Raw genomic sequence first — 23,197 nt, forward strand, 5'->3', positions numbered from 1 at the left:
TGTGTTGGTACTGTGCTGGTAATATTTGCTTATCAAGTTGATTAATTAGTTTTGATGTTGATTTGTTTTGTTAAACATGATCTTTGCTCTGGAAACATCATACTAGTAACTATATTCTTCTTGCCTGGTGCAGTGGCTAGACTAGCAGTAATCAGGGTAGTGAACCACTAATGGTGGCATAAACCTAGAAATCATGCCTGGGACCTCGCACCATTATTAGGTCAATTGTTTTATTTATGGAATTCTTTGAATTATTCTGTGCTTGTAAAAATTAATATGTTTTTTTCTCTCTTTACTTTTACTCCACCATAGAGGACCTACAGACTTACACATTCCCTAACCAGAATTATTTCACTTAGAGAAAATTAGTTATGCAAGTCAACAGTTATCTTAAACAATAAACTCCTTAGATCTGTGAGAAGCCAGTCACTCTGGGCCATAATGTAGGACAGAGTCAGATTGGGTATAATGGCAGCATGAGTATCCACGCAGGTTGGGTCTGGTTGTCTCAACTCCTGATGGCAATGCAACGCAGCGCTTCTCTTCTGGGAATCAGAAGTATGGCTTAAGCACAACTTCTCAAGTTACAATAACTGAGGTTCATGCCTGGAAATTTGTTATTCCTAAATAACTGCTATACTGGAGACATTGTATGTGTTAATGAAAGATGTTTCCTGAATATCAGAGAAGTAGCTTATTTGAAATGTCTTCAGACATTTTAGAGGCATCCTAAATTCATGCGTCTTCTTAAAAGAAATTCTCAGGAATATCTCCAAATTTATTCAGTGATGATTTTTTTGAGTCAAATACTGTAGGGCAAGAGAGTATTCTCATTTTTTGTTGTTGTTGTCATTGCTTTGTGACCTTGATTTAAAAATATCTAGTGCTGGAACAGCATAAAAAATTTTTATAAAATTACTTTTTATAGGCAGTCATCCATTGTTGATTTAGCTTTGATTTATATAATTATCTTATGTTTGTCATTGTGTTTGGCAATTGTTAATTGTGAGGCTTACATAATACAATCTTGGAAAAGCTTATGCTTCTTTATTGTTCTAGTATAGAATTAAATGTAGATATTAAAAAGAGAAGCAGTGCGGTAGAGAAGAAAAGAGGTAGAGTTGAAGTCAGAAGACTCTTATTCTGCTACTAATAACCAAGTATGAGCTGCTGGAATGTGAAATTCTTTTTGCACTTGACTGTGTATTGGCCATCAATACGAGTCATAACTTAATAAAGATTTGCTTAAATCTTATCAAAATAAGAAGACAGATGATTGTATTTTTAATATGTTAAATTCAGATTGATCATCATCAGGGTTGAGAAAATTTTTGGTTTATTTTTGGCTTTCTTTTTAGCGTCAGTTCAAACAACAACACACATAACTTACTACACAATATCATTGAATGGGTTATAAGTCTGTCTTCCTGTAGAACACAGACTTGTTACATTGAAGGTGAGGAGGGCGATTACTCATCATTTTATAGTCAATTCAACAAATATTTGGCAAACATATATTACGTTCTTTGCATCTAACCTTTCAATCTAAGATAAGGTTCCTAGAGTTATATGATGGGTCAAACTAGTGGCATAAAAATCTTCCTAAATATTAAATTTTGTGACCTGCAAGATACTAAATCAATAAAATTTAGGGGAAAATCATGGCAATGAAATAAAATAATGTCACGTCAAGGATTTGTTGACCTGTTTTTCTTCCTTTCCTTTCCTTCCTCTCTCTTTCTCATTCTGGTCAGTGTTAAAGTAAGTAGAGGCGTTTAGTTATTTTTCAGTTTGCCTTACTGGATGACAACAGCATACGTATATAGAATACAAGAGAAAACCGATCACATTAATATATATTTATTACTTATTTTAGTATAGAATAGGGCCATGAAGAAGGACATTTGTCTGGGATAGAAGAGTAGCATCTATCTGCTTACTAATTCCCTAATTTAGGGGATAAAGTAAAATTCAGTTACAGCTGATAGAGTCTTCTATTTCTAATCATTGGTTTTTTATTTTCAACTTTTCATTTTTGAAAGTCATTTTTGACTTTTTTATTTTTCAATTACAGTTGACATTCAATAAAAGATATCTTTGACTTTTAAATGAAATTTTTTTGGAAAAATTTGATTGTCAGATTATGATTTTGTTTCTCTTAAAACCTTGCCAAATCAGGAATAGATTCTGATGGGACAATATTCTTTGGTCTTCTAGAAGAATTTGTGATGGTTAAAAGTTGTGTAAGACACTCAGCTCCACATTTTTCTAGCTGTGGGAACTTTGGCATTTGTTAATATCTCTGAGCTTAATTTTTGTTATCTGTAAATGTTACTTAGCTCATAGATGGTTGTAAGGGTTAAATGAGAGCACATTCATAAAGCTCTTTAGCACAGCACTAGGTACATGACAAGCCCTCCATCATGGAAAGCTTCTCTCTATGTGGGGAACTGAACTGTAAGAAAATCTAAGAGGAAAAAAATAACCAAAGCAAAAATTTGGTTTAGCCAGTGTTCTGACATGTTATGTCAGTATGTTATTTATATCAGTAAAATATTTTAGCAAAAACAATTAAACACTTCAGGAACATTAAACCACTCCTTATTTAGCAGAACATATGCCACTAAAGGTTGACTGAAGGTTTATATTTCTGGGCTAGATTGTTGCATACAATATAACAAAAGCCTGATTTAAAAAAAATTTTTTCTTGTGGAATTTAGAGACAGAGCTTCAGATGGATGGTGAAACAATGTGATGCCTCAAATACTCAAGGGAGAGTTTCTGAACCTCTTGTTTCTGTGGGTAAATGGCTGTTTGCCACTTCTCCCTGCTGTGAGAGCAGGATTGCTACAATTGGCAAAATTAAATGGCTCATCGTGTTTTTATATATTTCTACCCACATTCCACAGAGTTTTACTTCGGAATGAGTAATTATACTATTGAGGCTGTTGACTCAGGCATATATTGAGCCTTTCCATGTGCCCATTTTTAGGATAGCAACAGGACAAGACCCCTGTCCATAGAGAGAACACTGCAGTGGACAGTGCAGTTTGCCTGAGTGAGGAGAGGAGAAGCAGCCCAACTGTAAGATCATTTCACAGCCCCACACAGGTAAGGGCCAGAGACTTGGAAACGGGGATCGTGGTGGGGGTGGGGTGGGGTTGTTGGTACAGGGAAATGGCCCATCCTTAGCCATTTTGAAATGCTTCCACTTTAGATGGGGAGAAGGGGTGTTATGAGTCACAAGCTGGCAGAAGCCATCATTTTGATTGTTTTCAAAAGTGACATCGAATTGCTGAAGATAAATGAACATGAGTGGATCTGCATCCATCACTGAAATTATAGAAACAACTTCAGTCCTGTTGTGTTTTCACCATGCACTTCAACCATCCTCTGAGCTATATTTCTGAAAGGCAGTCTGAGCTATTTTTAAAAGGCTTTAAGGACTTCTCCTCAGAAACATAAAAATGCAGGCATCTCCTCCAAGCTTTATATAGAAACAGAAATGGCTTGGGAACGATGTGTGAGAATGCAGGGGAGCACATATTTAATCTAGAAAATGGTCCATTAGATAAAAATAACCTCTGGATTCTTGTCTAAACATTGTGTCAGAATTTCTTTCCACTGAAATGGCATTCGGTACATTTAAAGGCCAATGTGCAACCTTACATAGTTCTAGTAAGGACACCAGAGGTTTTCTTTACTCAGCTCAATCAATTCAGAGAAAGAAACTGAAATGACTCAAAACTATTCTCTTCAGTTGCCTTAACAGATGAGCTCCTTAAGGAGTGATAAAGCTTATTCAAGCTAAAGTGCTAAATCATATCTAGGTATTACCAACTGATTTTCACAGGTGTGTTGATGTCTTATAGACAGGGGTGTACGTTTGGGCTGATGTTGAAAAAGGAGGAGGGAAAAACTTTTTATCTAAAAGTTCATGTGTCAATAACATACTAATTTATATGCATGAAAGGGAGCATATACTTTACCTTTTAATCTGTTACTTTATTGTGTGTATGATATATAACATACGAGGTATGACAATTAACTTCACGTATATATGATATTTTTAAAAAACAGTCATTAAGATTTCAATTATTCCCATTCACTTTTAATTGGTCAGTGCTATCACTTCATTTATTCATGGAGCAAAATAAATTGGGCATTTAGAAATTAAGCATAAATACTTCATTATACTTTATCTTCAGATTATCTTTATATTTTATATTTTGCTAATACTTGAACTGCACATTCTTGCCTTGTCAGTAAGAGATGTTACTTTATTTGTTGAATTCACAGCATTGTCATAAATGAACAGTAACTGAGTGCCTGCAAAGTCAATGTTACTGAACTAGACAGTAGTTCAGTAAGACAATGTAAATATGTAAAGAGAATTTAAAGAACATAGTCATTTTGGGGCACCAAACTTTGACTTACATGAAAAAGAATTTTTTCCCCCACACAAATACTTAGTCGCGGTGTGGTTAAGATACATATGTTCTTTAATCTTAAATATGGTTTCATTTAGAAATGCTAATTAGAAAGTGAAAAAAAATCATTTTTTTTTTAAAGAAAATTTCATGGTCCTACACAAAGTGAGTACTAAGTGCAGACTCCTTCTCTTAAAGGAATCCGATAAACTCATGCGCAGCATGTTGGAGCCCACAGAGAAAAACGATTCAGCATTTCCAGTTTGCATGCTAACCACAGCTTCTTTTTGGAATCCCCAGTTACTCTCTATGGAGGATTTAAAGGCAGATTGAAAACAAAATCTTAGGAAGAACTAAAATATAAATACAAAAGTCAAACTTTGTTTCTTTGTACATTGACGATGTTTCTTTAAATCCTAATACTTTAAACTCTCTGTTATCTGCGTACCTAGAAACTAATAATTTGTTATCACAACGCAGTCTAATGGCAGTGCAGTACATGCTAAATCACGAAAGCAAGATCAAGTCATGATTTACCTTGGAAGTAATTTTTGTTGTTGTTCTTATAATCTTGAGAAAATTTGTAATTGATTACATGTTGGAGATGTCATTTTCTTAACAAGATTTTTTGACTAATTAAAACATCATAATCTTTGAGTATGTTGGATAACAGAGTATTTACAGTATTTGGGAAATCATTAAAAAATTAAAACTTTTTACACCCTCCTGACTGCATTCTCACCTCCAAGACAAAATACAGTACATTATTTTTTATTCACATAGCACTCGTTTTAACTCTTAACATGTTAAATGAAGGATCAAATTGAGAAATAATTTAGGACTTACATGATTGAAGAGTGACAGGGCCTGTTGCATTTGTGTTGATTGACACTATTACACTGTTAGCTGTTATTTGCTCATGGAATCAAAGGTATAGTTCAACTGAGCAACTCAATTTCCAAAGATCATCAGTTACAAATTGTCTCAGAGATAATGAAGCTAATAACTCATGGTTATGCACAAAAGTGAAAAATTTGGCAGTACAATCATTTTTTCCTTCTACAATGGGGGTAGAATGTTTTCACCAATTGCTGACAAGAAGAGTGTCTTCCTGGACCTTTACTGGTGACTAGGTACTCTTTTCACATCCGAACAAAAGATTATTATATTTTAGTGAAAATCTTGCTTGGAGGATCAAATCATGGCGTACTAGGAAAGCATGTCTACCGATAAAAATCATCTATGTTTTAAACATCAATTTGGGGCTTTGTATCAAAAGCAGTCCTAGGTTGAGTGCTCTGTCATTTCCTGTGGATGTCATCATGGGGACAGCAGTCTCTGTATGACACACCCAGTAGAGGTGGTGGCTATAGAACTTGACTATTTTAAGTGAACCGGACAGTCCCAATAACTGAATAATTAAGTTTAACTGACTCCTTTCCTTCTTTTTTTTTTTTTTTTTTTTGTGTGACTTGACTAATATTTAATATATCAGTTGGGTTAATATAAAACCAGGGAAGGAAATTTAAGACATCTTCCACTGCAGTCAGATTTGTCATAATGGATGGATGAAAGTAATCATTTACATCTTTGATTTCCTGGGAAACAATGGCCAGTCTTGACAAGCCCTTTCTAGTTAAGCTGATTCTCTCATCACCTGATGTTTTGATAGCACCCCTGGCCAGGTTCCTGGGGGCACCGACATTGCAAAGTGGGGTGATCTTGCAAGAGACAAGTGTTCTCAATCTGCTGAGGCAGGCTGATAGAATTTGTGGACCAGTTTCTGACATCCCAAGTATTTATGATTCTTAAAGTATTTTAAACAATTCCAGGTCTATAAAAAAGTGATGATGTCTATATGTATACCCTATATTTTTTATTACAAAAATATTGAAATAATCCATGAGTTATTCCACTCTGCACCAACTATAAAAAAATACTATCAAAGTTTGACCGGCACTTTTAATACAACAAAAAGCACCATGACCGAGGACACTGGGAACAGAAAGAGGGGAACGTTTACTTGCTTGTACGGAGGTATTTAAAACCAGAAGCTTATTGTAAGAGTGCACTTTACAAATGATTCAAATACAAATCTTAGCTGGATCTAGTGATAAGCCCTCACTCAGTTCAGAAGGGTTTTTCTCATAGCATATTCACTGCATTTGTCTGCTCATACTTACTAAGAAGTGTCCCAAAGCCTCTAAAAGCCTTTGACCTTGAATTGGTGGTGATGGGGGAATCTGTACACAGTGGAGAACTTGATTGTTCATTCTACCTTCTGCTTTTGTGGGGCTCACGCCATTCATTCTCAGTTAGTTGTTCAGGGCTTCCATGTCAATCCGGTGGTTGGACGATGTTTGGCATTAGAAATATGGGGCATGGCATGTTCTGGAAATGCGCCTGCCTGCGATCACAGAGCCACCATACATTCCGCGACCTGAATGCATCCAGTTACAGGCTGATTCTCTCCTGCTGCTCTGCTTTTACGTTCCAATGTGAGCTGCACAGCCGGGAAATCAGATGCTCATTTTGCCTTTCTCCCCCATTTCCTCTTTCTGTATTTATTAAATTTTTGCAATTGAATACTGAATCATGATTACCATTTAATTTACATCACTAAGTTATGGAGCTCCTTGGTCTTGCCAAAAGCTATACACGTGCTGCATAGGATTTCTGTCATAAAAGATATTCTCAACTGAAAATTTTAAATAAAAAAACCAATCCTGAAATGTGTTGAAAACAAACCATTTCATCAATTCTAATACACATGTAAACACACTTGAGTTTGCTGTCCACTGGATAGGCTTTTCACTCATGGTATGGGTTTCCAAATGAGAATGGTTTGTGAGTTTTTTCTAAGCAGTACTGTTTGTTTTTCTGGAGTCTTGAAGGATATATTGCCTCTCTCTTTGTTTTTATATTCTTGTGGGAATTAGCACTTTGCATCAAGAAAAAATCACCTAAGCTATTTTTACAGAAGACTGGTGTTGTGTGTGTTAGTGTATGTGTACGTGTGTGGGTATGTGTATGACTGGATATATTTTAATGCAAAGATCAGTTAATTCCATCAAAACCCTATTGATCAGAGGCAACATTTTCCATAATCATAGTACCCTCTGGTGCAGTCACTGAAAGACAATGCAGGAGGAGTTGGTAGCAACCAGGAGTCTACTCAGCTGCCATGTTCCCTTCAGGTGGAGCAGGGGACTCTCGGGGCTGCTGTTTTGAAAGGAGACCAGCAGCAGACAGTCAGCTGATGGGGGGTCAGACAATAATCATGACAATGCGCAGACTAAGAGCATGACAGTTCGTTGCCCTACTCTAGGATGAAGTTTCATTATTGCCACAGCCCTGTTGTCACCCCTACATCTGGAGGTTGTGGCTCCTCCAATTCCTTTTGTTTTATAAAGTGGTTTCATACTCCAATCGCTCCTGAATAAGAGCATCGTCCTTGTACTGTAGCCTTGGAGGAGATGGGGAACATTCAAAGGCTAAAATGGCCTTTCGGAGACTTCGGTCTAAAACATGTCTCTCCCATGCTGGGTACCTATTCCTGAACAGGTCAATTTTAATGACAGATTCTTCAATCCGTGGTGGGCGAGATGACGGGGTGGATGGGGCTGTGGGCCTCACCTGAAAGACAGGTACACACCCATCCCTCTCTGCAAATTTCTGGTCACGGTCACTGACAACACTGCGGTTGTTGGAGATGGACCGTAGAGTGCTTGTGGCCACTTCTGGAGGCAGAGTGAAGGCAGCGACTGGGTCCTCACAAGCACAACTTGGTGACTGCCCGAATCTGGGTCCATTGGGGTGAAAGAAGGCATAATACATTAGCATAAAAACAACGCCAGTTAAAAAGCTGCTGAACACCACACACAGCGCTGGGATGGCAAACGCATCTGCAATCTGCGGAGCCTTATAGAGGTACCAGAGGGCACTCAGGGCTGTATTTTCCAAAAGGATCACAAAATAGTAAATGAAGAGCCTGCAGCGTGTCCTGCCTTCTTTGACATTGAACCAGCTGAAGATGTAAATGATACCCACAACCATGTCGAAGACGATCTCTTCCCATTTAGTGATACAGAATTCTGTCTCACAGTGGACAATCCAGAAGGTCATGATGCACCAGTGAAGGACGATGAAGATCCCAAAGTAGAGCTGGAAAACTGAGGCAAAGAGGGCAAAGGTGATGACCCTGGCAGCGATGGTGAAGAAGTGCCAGCAGAACTGGATGACAACAGCCATGTAACTGATGGGCTTTTTGTCATCTCGAGAGTCCCGGAGGGCCTTCTGGTAAGAGGCCAAGGCCCAGGCCAAAGACACGAGGGAGGCTGCTGCTGTGAAACCTACAAGGCAAATAGGAAGACCTTCTGTCAAAAGTGAGACACACTATTGCCTCCTGGAAATAACTGAAGTGGACCTGGGGGCTTGAGATGGGCTAGCTTTGACCTCAGCAAAGCTTGTAATTTCTTTGGTTTTTAGCTGGACTAAACACTCAGATGATGCTCCTACTATCTGCCCTCTATGGGGCCCGACCATACGGAGAAGTCATGAAGCCAATGGGAATGCTATTTAACACCATCATGGGGTGTGGGGTCTAGAAATGGGGTGGAGTTTAACTTTCAGTGTAGTTGGTGGAAATAGACTAAGGAGGTCCTTTGTGCAGTGAAAATATAACACTGCATTGGAGTTTGACAGAACTGGGTTAGTGTTTCAACTTTGCCACTAATCTAACACTGGCATGGCACTTTGGACAGTCATTTAAACTGGTGTCCTCATTTATAAAGTAGATGATCTCCAAGGTTCCCTGTCAGCTTTGAGATTCTGTGGTAGAAAGGGATAAATAAGCCCAGGAAACTTGAGGGGCTAGCTGGTTTACTTTTCTGCTTCTAAAGAATGAATGTAGTTCATTCAGCAAAGAAAGTTGACTGTTTCTTAAAAATAAGAAAATGGTCCATACAACTGTCTGGGCAGTGTTTATTGTGATACCTGGTACACAGCTTGTCCTAATATAATCCGATACTCTTCCTACAGCTTCTGTATGTTCCTTACTGCCTTTTCCTTAGAAGATTGTACAGAAATCATTTCTCAACCACTGCTCTTATCATTTTATGAGTCTCATTTGGTTAGTATTCCATCTCAGAGTATGTTTCCAAAAGGTACAAATTATTTTTATTGCTTCCCTCCACTCCTGCTCCACTTACTGTGTCTGAGACATCACCTCAATGGTCCAGACATGGACAGGGCTCACTAAAAACACACTGGCCTCTTTTAGAAGAGAACATTTTTTTAGGGAGGCCCACTTTGTCACTGAAAAGTTTGCATAGTTGTACCAAGACTTACCAAGACTAAGAATTTTTTTTTGTGTTTTCAAGTTTTGCTGGCTTTACTTCACCAGATTCTATTGAATCATACAGGCCGCAGTCTTGCCCCCACCCCATGAAAATAATAGAAGGGATTTCTAAGAATCTATGATGGAATTCACACTTTGCTTTTTATATTTTGATATAGAAAAGCTCTTGTCTATGGTCCTTGAGAAACGAATTTTAAAAAATGACTCTTGTGGGAGAGAGCCATACTAACTGATAGAAAAAAACTTCAACCTCAATAATCATTTCTTACACATTCTCCTTGACTAAGATGAATTCCAAAAAGCAATTATTGATAAGGAAAATATTTTCCAAAGGTCACTTCTCACATCTACTCCCAGTAAAATGCCAGCATCTTACACTGGACCTTCAGTTTTCTTTCTGGCTAGAACAAAAATCTTTTATTACCATAACTCTCAGGCAATTATGGCAATTAGAGACCACTACACAAAGGAGTTTACATTAATATAATTTCTATGCGGTGGAAACACCTACATCAATTACAAAGCAAATTCAGGAGTGAAAAGAGACGGAAGGAGGAAATGTTTCAAACAGAAAAAAGAAGGTGAGTGGATGGGAAATAAAAGGTGATGGAATTATGACTATGCGAACGATATACTTACTATCAGTTTAGGCTATAAGGACAAAAGGTTGTGACATTTTAATTTCAAAACCTTTGTGTGGCACAGAAGCTGCTTATGAGCTCACTCCTTAACTGTACCATTAGCAATGGTGCGGATTGCTTCCTGAATAAGGTTGTGTTCTCCTTATATGTTTAAGCTGTGCACCCATTCCATTGCTGGTTTTCCACTGGCATGCCCCTCCTTTTTTCACATGCCAGCATACTTTAGGGCAGCGTTTAAGCACAGCTCCACCTTCAGGAAGATGACTGCATTGTTGGTCAAGCCCCAGCAAACCGAAGAAAGAGGGAGTGGACTCGGGCTCAAGGTAGTCATATCAGGGTACCAGTTTGCACAAGAAAATGTTATTAAAGGCGGTTTTTCAAAGCAGTAAAAAAGAGTAAAACAATTTTATGTACACAGCATCATACAATTATCTGTTGTCAGATTTGAAAGAATTGGAAAATTAGCTTAGTCCAAAATTCCCTTGTAATTTTCATCCATTTTATTTCATATCTTAAAAAAGTAATTCACCCTGCATTTAACACTCCAGGAACTTGTTAAGACACTATTCTGGCAGTAGAAAAGTGAAGATTTCCCATCAGACTTGCTCTGTATATATCTTACAATTTAATAAGTCCATACCAAAAGCAAATTTCATGTCCATCATGAACACTGCCTTTATGAATTTTCTGCTTTAGCAACAATTAGAATTTCCCTTGCTCATTTGATTATGATTTTCTTTTTCTTCTGTTAAGCAATTAGTTTTCATAAGACAAATATATTCCTGAACAGAAAATATGGGGCCATTCTAGAGTTACTCCTCATTACAAATTTATACCTACCATAACATGCTTAGCTCTTTTGCTCTTTACAAAAATAATACGAGTTCAATTGTTTCAAATGCCAAGAAAGAGTCCCTCAGCAAGACATCACATTATTATTGGAGTAGAATTCTCTGGAACTTCTGATGCAACGTGGCACAGGGCTGGAACACAGAACTCTAAAACACTCCTTTAGCTAACAATGCACATTTTAACTTTCAGTTTGAAAATAATTTCAAACTCATAAAAAAATTGCAAGGATAAAAATAGTAAACTGAACACCTATATACTCTTTTCCAGATTGTCATTTGGCCTCGTTTGCTTTATCATTTTGGGTGTTCTCTCTCTCTCTCTCTCTCTCTCTCTCTCTCTCTCTCTCTCCCTCTGTCTCTCTCTCTGAACTATTTAAGAGTAAATTGTATAAATTATGGCTGCTATGGTCTGAATGTTAGTGTCCCCCTAAATTCATGTTAAAATCCTACCCCCTAAAGGTGATGGTATTAGTAGGTGGTGCCTTTAGGAGGTGCTTAGGTTATGAGAGTGGAGCCCTCATGAGTGGGATTAGTGACTCATGAAAGAGACTCCAGAGAGATAGCCCCTTCCACCTTGTGAGAACACAGGGGGAATGCGTTAGTTATGAACCACCATGAAAAGGGTCCTCACCAGAATGTGAGGCACCTTAATGTTGGACTTCCAGCCTCCCGAACTGTGAGAAATAAACTTCCGTTGTTTATAGGCTACCCAGTCTGTGGTATTTTGTTATAGCAGCCCAAACAGATTAAGACAATGGCCCTTTACCCTAAAATACATCAATGTCTATTTCCTATGGGGATACTCTCAGATAACCACAGTAAATTTATCAACTTTAGTCAATTTAATATTGACATAGTATTTTTTCTAATACACCATTAAGATTCTAGTTTAACCAATTGACTTTAAGAATGTCCATTATAGGATACTTCCCTCTGGTACAGAATTTTGTCTAGAATTAGATATTACATTTAATTGTCTTATCAATTTAGTTTTCTTTAATCTGGAATATTTCCACAGACTTTTTCTCTGCCTTTTATGACATTGACATTTTTTGAACAGTACAGTACCTCAAAAAAAAAAAAGTCTTTCTCTTTTTGGGTTTGTCTGTTGTTTCCTCATAGACTTAGCTTACTCATGCCAAGATGAAATACGTAAGTAACACTAAACAATACTTTCCCTCCCCACATCATTAAAATACTAAAATATAAGGATTTCTTCAGTAGTCCCAAGAACTATATAATGCGTCTGCCAGTTCTTTCTTTCAAAATAATGAATAGCCTATCACTCCTGAAAACTTCACTGTAAAATCAAACTACAAAAATACCAACAGAGGACTCAGTGGGATTACATTATTTATTAAAATGTTAAAGTAGATAATAGGACCTCAGAACTTACTTAGTACAACGATCTCATTTTATAGAAAAGAAACTGAGTCTTACTTTGAGGTTAAATGATTTATCTCCCCTTCTTCCCTCTACTTGTCTCTGATGAAAATTGTCGTTCCAAAATTAACCCTTCTGCTTCCTAGAGAAAGGGCCCTCCTTAGCTATCCCCTCTCTCTGTATATTCCAGCTCTCCTTCTCCAAGAGCTCCTTCCCGAATGATTACAAACCTCCTTTTATCCCAAGAAATGCCCTTCACTGGGTTTAATCTCTTCTCCTGTTTTTCAGACTTGTCTCTTTTTGGTTGTTCCTCCCACTTTTTGTTTCTTGCTTCCCTGATTTTATCTGCTTATCCTTGAGATATCGGCCCTGCTGGTGGTGCTGCCCCGGTCCTCTTCCATACTCAACCTCTGTTGGGTGATGCCACACACTCTCATGCCTTGGACCATTTTCTCCAAATCTCCAACCCCACAGCTGTGTGTCTGACTATTTATCTGAGACCCCACACACCTCCTGTCTATATGTGCTTGATGTACACATTATTCAATACTTGGAATCAATCTGGCTATAGATGACAACCTTTGCTTTTTGGTGGAAAGAAGACAATTGTTCTTCTCATATGCCCCGGGTTGCTGGTATAATATCCTTCTCAGAATGAGAGGGAACATGAGTTTCCAGATAGGCTGTCACAGTTCTAAGAAGATGGTTTTCTGTGCAGCTTGACTGAAATACCATTTTGCAAATCTGAGTGTTCACAAAATGTGACATTTTGGTGCATTACATCAAAGGCATCCAGAATAAACCACTGTGGCATAAAAATTATTTTGAGCTGAAGGCATTTGAGTTCCCGAAATTCCTTATCTGCCTAAAAGCAGAGCCTCCCAAAAGAACTCAGTTGTCATAAATGCTCTCCCTGGGAGCAACTCCAGTTCTTTGGGAGAAGTCGGTACCATACCCAAACAGACATAGCCTCAAAATGATGACATCTCCTATCTATTTTCCTGAAAATGCTTTATCTTTCCAAAAAGTCACTTGTTTTGCCATAAATGCTCTTATTCCTCTTCTCAGTAGTCATTTGTTCTCCCAGAAGCGCCCCTCCCCATCCCCTGTTCAGAGGGTATATAATCCCCAAATTCTAACCACCTCTTTGACTGACGTTTCTTTGTGAACTTCTGTGTGGTACATATGTAATTGCATACATAATTTACATATTTATATACATAATCACATTTGCTTTTTGTCTTGCTAATCTCTTTGTCAGTTTAATTTGAACCTAATAAAGTACATGAAAAGTGTTTTCCTCCCAGAAAACCTTTGTCATTGAATTGTTCCAGTTGTTTTTGCTTTCTCACTGCACTAACGTGCAAACAATTGATCTGACTTTGAATAAAACAATTCAGTGGTCATAAAATGTGTATGACAGTTTATTCCATCATTTTAAGCTGATTTTATATATGTATATATCTTCAGATAAGGATTGGTAAAGGATATAACACCCTTGGGAATATTATAATCCAAGAATTTTTATTTTAAAATCTCTAAATTAGGAGGGGGCTACTTCTAGCTTCTCAGATCTGTGAATTTGAATTGTTATAAGTACTGCTGAGTAACTCAGACTAGTTTCCCAGAGAAGACTAAGATATTTGTCCATTTTGAATAAAGATTTCTTTTTTTTTTCTTTTTTCTTTTTTTTTAGAGTAAGGGTTACAAGTTTAATACTAGCTAGTTAGCTAACCAGCATTTCAAAGGGAATGGACAGAAATTGATATCATGTGTCCAAGTGAACAGCAAAGTTTTGATTTCTTCCTTCTTTTCTCTTTGCTTCTTATGGCTGGATATCTTTTCCCCTTATGATGTTTCTCTTCATGTCCTTTTCTTCCTTCGCTTTCTTCTTTACTCCTATAGATGGTCTCTTCTCACCTGCTTTGCCTCCACTCTACTATTCATTCTGGTTTTTTTCCCTATTCTCTGCTCCCCCCATTGAACATAAAATGGAACTGAATTATTTTTTTAAAATAGTTGTATTAATGAAATAACGTCTGGTATTGCCCAAATCTAACCTCACAACTGTTCCTAAAACTCAAATAAACTCAAGATAAGAAAGGAAGTTACTTTAAATGTCAGTGGTCTGCTATGCCTACTCTTTTCACTCCTCTGCTCTGAATCATATGGCTTTGCTCCAAATCCAGATTTGCTTTCAAAGCTTCCCACGGCTCCCATCAAAGGACTCATCGCCACTAACCTCTGTTTTTCAACACATGTAACTTTCTTTCCTATAACGTTCCTATAATTTGGATCTAAATGCAATCTTAATAAGAGCTACAGAGAATTCTTTATATTTTATTTAGGGTTATAGAAAGTAGCTTAGAGTATGGTTGATGGGTGCTGTGGGAGGAGATTGTGGGAGAAAGCCTATTATCTCATTTTAAACATTATTTCCTATAACAACAACAACAAAAAATTAGCAAACATTATCGCTTCTTGGAAATAATGGGTAAAGGGTTAGTATGGTATATAGGATCCTTCTAAATATTATAATCCAAGAGACTTTTTGATTTGGAATCCTCTAGACTAGGAAGGGTTACTTCTGGCCCCTGAATGTAATTAGTTCTCTCCATGAATATGTTTTCCTATCAAGTACCCCCTTCCTTCAGACCACTTATCCCAGTTAATAATTATGTTTCATTTTGTGCTTCTTTAATTATTGTTTCTTATTAGAGTGGACCTTTAAGCACTAGAGAACAGTCAAGTATTTACCTTACTGTCCTCTAGTGCCTTGCACAGTGTTGGTGTATATTAAGAACTGGCATTTAGAAAGAAAGAAAGGAAAGAAAAAAGGGAGGAAAGAAAGAAGGAATTTAAATATAGACTCAGAACACAGAGAGAATGAGATATTCAAAAGATTTGCATAATTCTTCATTGCTCTCCTATTCTACTTTGCTATTTTAGTCTGAACCACAAATGCCCAAACACTGTGAAATAAAATCTGTACTCCTCTTGTGTTGTCTGTGGTCTGGGTGTAAACAAGAATTCCTGGAAATCCCCAGAGAATGCTTTATAAGATTTATAGCCTAATTCCCTAGATGTAGGAGGTTCTGAGAATTGAATCAAGTTCTCCAATTCTTTGAGTCTTCCACAAACAGAATGAGCCCATCTCTTTCCTTCTCTTTAGGGAGGGCATACCCACAGCCCTTCCCCCACAACAGGTCAGCCAAAGGTTACAGCCTCAGGGAAACACCTGGCCAGTGGTTCATGTTTACAATCGAATTGCAGTTGGTGAGAAAGAACCTTCTTTTTTGACTTAAAAATGTATCATTATGTAAAATTTCAAACACATACAAAAGTAGAATAATACAACATAGTACCCTTCATCACAATCCATTACCGGGCTCTTACTGAGTTCTGAAATTCATTACAAGGGAAGCATGACTTTTGGCCAGCAGGCGGATGCCTCTTGATGGAGCCCTGGATCCAGTCCTTCCTCAACCTTCCTGCATCTACCCTTCCCTGAATGCTCCTTTCTCTGCACTGACTGAGACAGAGGAGTTGTGTTGAAAGCTAATTGCAATCATCTTCCCATGCTGGTGGTGATGGACATGTCTCCCCAGGAGGGCAGATCTGCATCCATTGACTGACCATTGTGTCCCAGCATCTGTTGCTCTGCCTGTGTATCAATTTCTGAAATTAGTACATTTCTCATCCAGTTGCTGCTGGCATATTGTCTCCCTATCTGACCACTATCTTGATTGCAAACATCTTGACTCCTGTTCCTTTCACCCCATTTCTCTGGTCTGTCTGTAAATTTCAACACTTTTGGAGGAAATTTAAAGTATCTTCTCACCAATAGTTTAGGAACGGATGATGCACTACGTAACCCTCCTCAACTATGAAAGCCAGAATATCATATGACCATTCGTAATACATGCAAGCTTTTCATCATAAACCCTCCCTAAAAGCATAGCCCCTAAACAAAAAACCAACAAACAAAACACTGAATTTTAGATGACAATATAATATTGGCTTCTTACAGTCAAAAACTTTATGGTTTCCTTAGTGAATTTGAGGCTCATAATCACAGACAAAAGAAGGAACAAGCATTTGTTGGGCTCTTGTTTTGTGCACAGTGATGTGCTAGGTACCTACATCCTTTGTCCAATTTAAATTTCTTGATAATACTTTGAGGTAAGTACTGTTCTGCCTTCAGGGAAACGGAGACCTAAAGAGGTTAAATAACTTGCCCAAGCTTATGTAATTTGCAAGGAATGCAGGCATCAGATTACGCAGATTCTACACTCTGTCCAGACAGCTTTGGTTATCTGTATCAACAACCAAGGAGATGAGGCATAGACAAGTGCAACGAGGTCTCGAATCTCTCACAATGTGAACTCATGAGACAATGTCATGGTGGGATATAGATGACCCTGGAATAGGACCGCCCCTTTAGCATCTGATCTCCAAATGTTCAGGCATTTGACCCCAGAAGGGCTCCCATTATACCTACTCCTTTAGTCTCAGAGCAACCATAATTTTTCCCAAGTCAAAGGATCCTATTTTGGATTCTTTTCACAAAATGAATCAGAAGTAAAACACCTGGGAGGAAAACCATGCTTTTCTCTTCTTAACGTTTTCTGAACTAAAACAACCCTCCTAGTTTTCTTGGATATTTACCTGAAGAAAAGTGTTGCTCAATTTGAATTGATTATATGATCTAAGAGTAACAGGTCATAAAATAAATATGCAGAACCAGAATGGTTTTCCTTTTCTTTCGCATGTTTAGAGCTTGTCTCTTAGTTACAGATATAAAAGCAGTGGATCCACTTGGCTGGACTCATATCAAATACACCTAGTTCAAAGAATGTCATAATTGAAAAAAATGTAAAGCCCTCTATTCTCTCATCTGTGTTGAGTGCGGTGAAGGTAAGATAAGTCAGACAAGCTCCACTGGGTCTAAGATGTTCTGACTCTTCTTGCATTGAATCCATTTTATCTCTGTTTTAAGCTTGTAATAGTTCTGACTAAAAATATTTATATACTTTAATATGTTTAGTTTTGGTAGAGATACACATTCTTTTTTGTAAGCTATTCTGAGGATTTCAACTTCTTTGCAAGGCAAATTGTAAGGCTGCTAAGGTGTCGATAAGAGAAACACAGAATTGAAATTAAAAAGTGTTTTAATATGAACATAGTTGAAGAATATTGTTGGGAGAGGCAAAGTGTCACCCTTCCTTCTTAATGAATGTGGAAAGTTATTTCCTTCTGATTGGAAAAAAAATTTCAGGTGATCTCAAATAACTCCATCCCATTTCTTAATTCTTAGTTTTATTATTTTTAGATCTTTATTAAAACTTCCCAAGAAGACAAACATTTTGTGTGTGGGACTATTAAAATATCTAATGCTTTCTTTAGAAAAAAATTCTGCATATAGGAGAAGACAAACAGTCACTCTTTTTTGTAAACTATTACAAATTACATAGTTAGGTTTATATTGAAAATAAAAGATGATAGAAATGACTACTCAAAAGACATAAAATAAGTAACCTGAGATGCTCAATAGAATCAAACTTTCCTTTAAAATAAATGTATTTTCTATACTTTTTTTTTTCCCAATCACACCATTTTGTTTTAAAGTTTTTCTTCTTTGGATGGTAGGGGGTGTAGTGGGCCACAATGAAGAGAAATAAATAGGGAAACAGGAATAGAGACAGGCAGACAGAAGCTGTGTCCTTTTCTTCCTTGTCAAAGAGGGACATGGCTGGACAACGGCAAGATTAAAATAATAATTTTAAAGATCCCAACATGTATCAACCATTGCTGTAAGAGTGATTTTTTTTTCACATTTATCAGCTCATTTATTTCTCACAGCATCATTTCTTTAATGAAAGTATTTTGCCCATTTTACAGATGAGGAAACTGAAGCTTAGAAAGATGAAATAATTTTAGCCAGGAGGTAGCAAACTTTTTTTGTAAGGGGCCTGATAGTAAATCGTTTGGACTTTCTGGGCCATAGGGTCTCTGTCGCAAGCATTCAACTTTGCTGTTGTAGCAAGAAAGCAGACATAGACAATGCTTAAATAGGTGAAAAAAGGCAGGGGGCTGAATTGGACCCACAGGCGTTAGTTTCCTGACCCCTCAGCTAACCTGTGGTCACATTTTTAACAAGTAGGATTTATACCCACATTTTTCTGACTTAAGTCCTTATACTTTTCCCTAAACTCATTGAAGCATTTTGGGCCAATCATGAAACCTAGTAACTTTGGGAACACTTTGTTAGGTAGTTGTACTGTGATGGTTGTCTGAATTAAAGCCAGAGGCCCTGTGATCTACCAACCAAACGAACAAACAAAACTACAGGAAACCTCTTGGTGTCAGTGTATCTTACACACAGGATGGAGTTTGGGCAGGAAGAAACCTCTTAAAGTTGTCTCTTTGCACCTAAGTTTCCTACTGTGGAACACAAATGCCACACCTCAAAAACTTCTTGATCATTTCAAGGAAAGCAGGTAGGTATTTGCAAAGTGAAGGGCAAGACGGCCCACTGACTCAGGCTGGTCTCCTGCACTTTGTACTGTTCCTGCCTGTGGAAAGGCCAGCTCCTGCACCTGGCTTGGCCCCCAAACACACCAGCAGAAGCGTGTAAGACAGAATTTTTAGTTGTTTCTCCGTCCTTATGTTCCCAAGTTGCCTTTGTAGTCTGCCATGCATGTGAATTCAATGGCCCACATGCCACAAATCACCAGCTAGGGTCACCAGCATTGATAGTTACCGGCCTATTTACAGGGTCTGTAATTCAGGGCATCCATGGGAGAGTGACAGAATCTGGGTTAGCAAGGTTTATAATCAAGTATTAACTCTAATGAGAACTACTATCTAGTCACCCACATTCAGAGTTATTCATGCTTAGAGGACTTGGATGGGGTCCCAGAAAATGGGAAATGGTGACCAAATGTGACCCGGGGAAATAAAATTAAAGAGAGTGAGGCATACTTGGGGTGGCAGGTATAGGGTGGGTGGCATGGGGTGGAGCCAGAGCCAAGGTTCTGTTGGACGGTCGGTGCTGGCATGAGATGTACATGATGACACGAACTGGCATAAATATTTGTGCTTACAGACATCGACAGCCAAAGCTCCTTTCTAGTAGGACAGTCTGTTGAAATGCGACTCTGCCTACCTTGAGAGAGAAAGACAGAAAGAATGGCCATGATGGTGAGACAGGTTAGTTAGCATGTTGCTAGGTAGACAGGGGGATCCCTGGTGGAATAAACAAAAAAGCAGCCGTATCCTGAAACTCCATGTCCTGGAATGTCTCCTTCACTCCAGGACAGAGACATGGGAATATGCCTTAAGGTTAATAGATAATCTCAAATCCCTTCTGGCCAGACAAAGGAGCAGATCTGATAGATAGGAATGGGCTGGTTCATTAATCCCTTCAGGATGAGCAAACAGGAAAAAACCTAATAGATGAATTCTATGAGAAGGCTCCAGTCCCCGTCCCCAAGCAGGCAGGGGAAGCATAAAAGTAAAAGCCTTTTGCCTTAGCCAGTGGGTATCTCCATTCAGGACCCTCCCACTCTGGAGCTGCAATCTCTTCTCCTCCAATAAACTATCCTCTTTTTGAAACTTCTTGCCTCTCCCTGATCTGTGTGTCCATTTTTGGCTTCACGAGACACGATCCCGGCCCACACTCAGAAACTGCTGGCAGATCCAACATCATCTACCTCAATGGGAGCATTTCAAAAGGAGAGACCATGGAGGGAACACGTGGCCACGCCCATTTGTGGAGATGTGTGGTTGGTGCTATCTTCCAATGACAAAGGTTTTGCGCATCTCGAAGACCCAAACTCAGGTCCTCCCCTCCTTCCCTTCTTCCCTCTGTCCCTCCGCCAATTCTTCCCTCTCGCAAACATTTACCGAACACCTATTAAGTGTCAGGCACTGAGGACACGAAGGCAGTTCCCTAGAGGAACTGAAAGGTGGTGTAAGAAACAGATATGCATTGGCAGTACACAGACTTACAACCTGGTGAGTGAGTGTAGAGAAGAGAAACAGCCTTTGCACCGAGTTTCTGTCTAGGAGGGGAAGGCAACCCAGAAAGAGATGGCAAATGCCAAAGCATGTGGGTGTGGCAGAGGCCAGAGTGAGGTGTTCGAGGAGGAGCAGAGAGCCGGCCAGAGGACCATGGACACATGTACCAGACACAGGACTTGGACGTGGGCCTCATCCTGCAGGCAATGGCACCTACAGTAGCCTCGGGGTAAGGTGTGTGAACCCTGGGGTGGCAGGATGACCAGAAGGGGGAAAGGTCCAGGCAGAGGTGGGAGGCTTTGCAATACATCCAGGGGGATAGCAGTGAGGTGGGTGGGTGAGGGGGCTTCATAGTAGGGGGTGACTCTGAGCAAGTCATTTGATTTTACCTAGTCTTCATAGGTTTGAGTGAGAATTAATGAAATAGTGTCCATTAAAGTATTTTGTGAGCAGAAAACTTTCCATATAAATATCAGTCATTCCAAATCCTAACTTTCATCTTAATATTGCCCCCTTCTATCCCTTAGCAGCTCTTTCATGCCTAGACTTAAAGGAAGTTTTTTTTTTTACTATATTTTTTTATTAATTTCAGGTGTACAAAACAATGTAATAGTTAGACATTTATACCCTCACAAAGTGATATTGATACAGGTTAGCTAGCATGTCCCTAGGTAGACAGGGAGGTCCCTGGTGGAATAAACAAAGACAGCCATATCCTAAAACTTCAGGTTTTGAAATCACTCCTTCGCTCCAGGACATAATGTAACAAGGCCTTGAGGTTAATCATAAAATTCATTTTGGCCTGACAAACGGAGCTGATCTGATAGATAAGAGTGGGTTACTTTGCTAATTCCTTTAGGATGGGCAAGCAGAACAAACCTGGTAGATGAATTTCATTAGAAGGTGCCAGTTCCCTTCTTCAAACAGTTCCCTTCTTCAAACAATTCCCCTTCCCCAAACAGACAAAGGGAAGGTATAAAACTAAGAGCTTTTGCCTCAGTCATGGGGCACACCCCATTCGGGACTCCCTCCCGCTCGGGACCCCCTCCCACAACCTCTTCTCCTGCCTCTAATAAACTATCCTCTGTCGTGCGGGAGACCCTGCTCGCTGCGCCATTTGTCGGGCGCGGAGGCCTTCTCGCCGCGCCATCTTTCAGGTGGGGCGGCCTGCGGGGTCTCTGCTCCCGCTCCCCACACAAGAACGCAGGATATGGTGAGGCCAAAAAGGAACACCCACGGAGCCATAGGTAGGGGAGTCATACCACTATGGTCTCACTGGAGGCTGGGCCCACCGGACGCCGACCTGCCGTCCGCCTTTCCGCCAACCGACCAACCGACGACTCTCCTCCACTCTCTCGACTCTGTTCCTCTCTCTCGGCTCTCCTCTTCCGCTCTCCTCGGCCCTCCTCTTCCGCTCTCCTCGGCTCTGCTCGGCTCCTCGGCTCTCCTCCGTAGCCGCAGCAGTTATACCAGCGGCCAATTGGCTAACCGGCCACAGCTGACGGCCAATCAGCCACAGCCGACGGCCATTCACCACCCGAGCCAGCACCCTTCCACGTGAGGCCGAGAGCCTGTAAACTACTCTCTGGGACTCTGTCCCCACAACTCTTTTTGAAACTTTTTGCCTCCCCCTGGTCCATGTTTCCATTCTTCGGCTTCATGAGACAAGATCCCGGCCCACACTCAGAAACTGCCAGCAGATCCAACATCACCTGCATCAATATCCCCCCCACCCCCAATCTACTACCCCTCTGACATCATATATTGCTGTTACAGAAAGGAGTTTTAACTGGAGGAAGTTGGCTTAAACTGAATAAAAGGGCTGAGAAAGAACAGAATAAGTACAGAGTAAAGAATATTTTATTCTCTGTGCAGAAATTAAAGAAATTCTTTTAACAGGATACTATTTCTAAAAATAACCTTGAAGTGGGAGGAAAAAATAGTTGGCATTATTTGTGTAGGTGGACTATGTACTTCATTTTATTTCAATTAAAGTCCAATAAAATAGAAACCACTCAATTGGAAAGAAGGAGAAGATGTGGGAGAAATGTTTTCAGGGTTTGCAGTAAAGTATGAGGCAGGTACAGATTTCGGTGGCCTGATCTTTGGAAAGCCCATGTGACAGCTACAGTGTTGGTCCACAGGATTTTCCTATTTGTATACAACAAAGGAGGGTTCCTGAAGGAGGGCGTGGCTTGGCTTAGAGCACAGGTGACCTTGAACCCCAGAGGTGACCTCGAACCCCAGATGAGTGCCCCCTAAGGCTGGTAAAATGGTAGTGGTGATAGGAAGGGTGCAGGGGAAAGGGGGCTAGCTGGAGGAACAGTGAGGGAGATGGAATGGCTGCCCTCAAACTATGTTGAAGTTCTTGGGAAGGGCAACAGACACTTCATTTATCTGCTTTTGATTGCTTATGTTTCCTGGCTTCATTTCTTAAACAATTTCTGGCAGCAGTGGATGTCCTTTAAAAAGATCTTCCTTTTTACAGAATGTAGCTTTCTCTAAGGATTT

The 23,197-nt window shown here is 39.3% G+C and overlaps 1 protein-coding gene across 5 annotated transcripts in view; it reads right to left on the bottom strand.

Moving 5' to 3' along the window:
• XKR4 (XK related 4) overlaps positions 1 to 23,197 on the bottom strand; it is a 476,837-nt gene that overhangs the window by 9,338 nt on the left and 444,302 nt on the right. For 3 of the 5 annotated variants that reach the window (XM_074319280.1, XM_074319279.1, XM_074319276.1), the window contains exon 3: positions 6,614 to 8,782. In XM_074319280.1, the coding sequence (XP_074175381.1) occupies positions 7,836 to 8,782 (947 nt within the window). In that variant the 3' untranslated portion in view covers positions 6,614 to 7,835. Of the gene's footprint in view, positions 1 to 5,276; positions 8,783 to 23,197 lie in introns of all 5 variants that reach the window. The other 2 variants (XM_074319278.1, XM_074319277.1) reach the window with 1 other exon arrangement.

The sequence above is a fragment of the Rhinolophus sinicus genome, linkage group LG14, assembly GCF_036562045.2.
Source record: "Rhinolophus sinicus isolate RSC01 linkage group LG14, ASM3656204v1, whole genome shotgun sequence".
NCBI classification, from domain to species: Eukaryota; Metazoa; Chordata; class Mammalia; order Chiroptera; family Rhinolophidae; genus Rhinolophus; species Rhinolophus sinicus.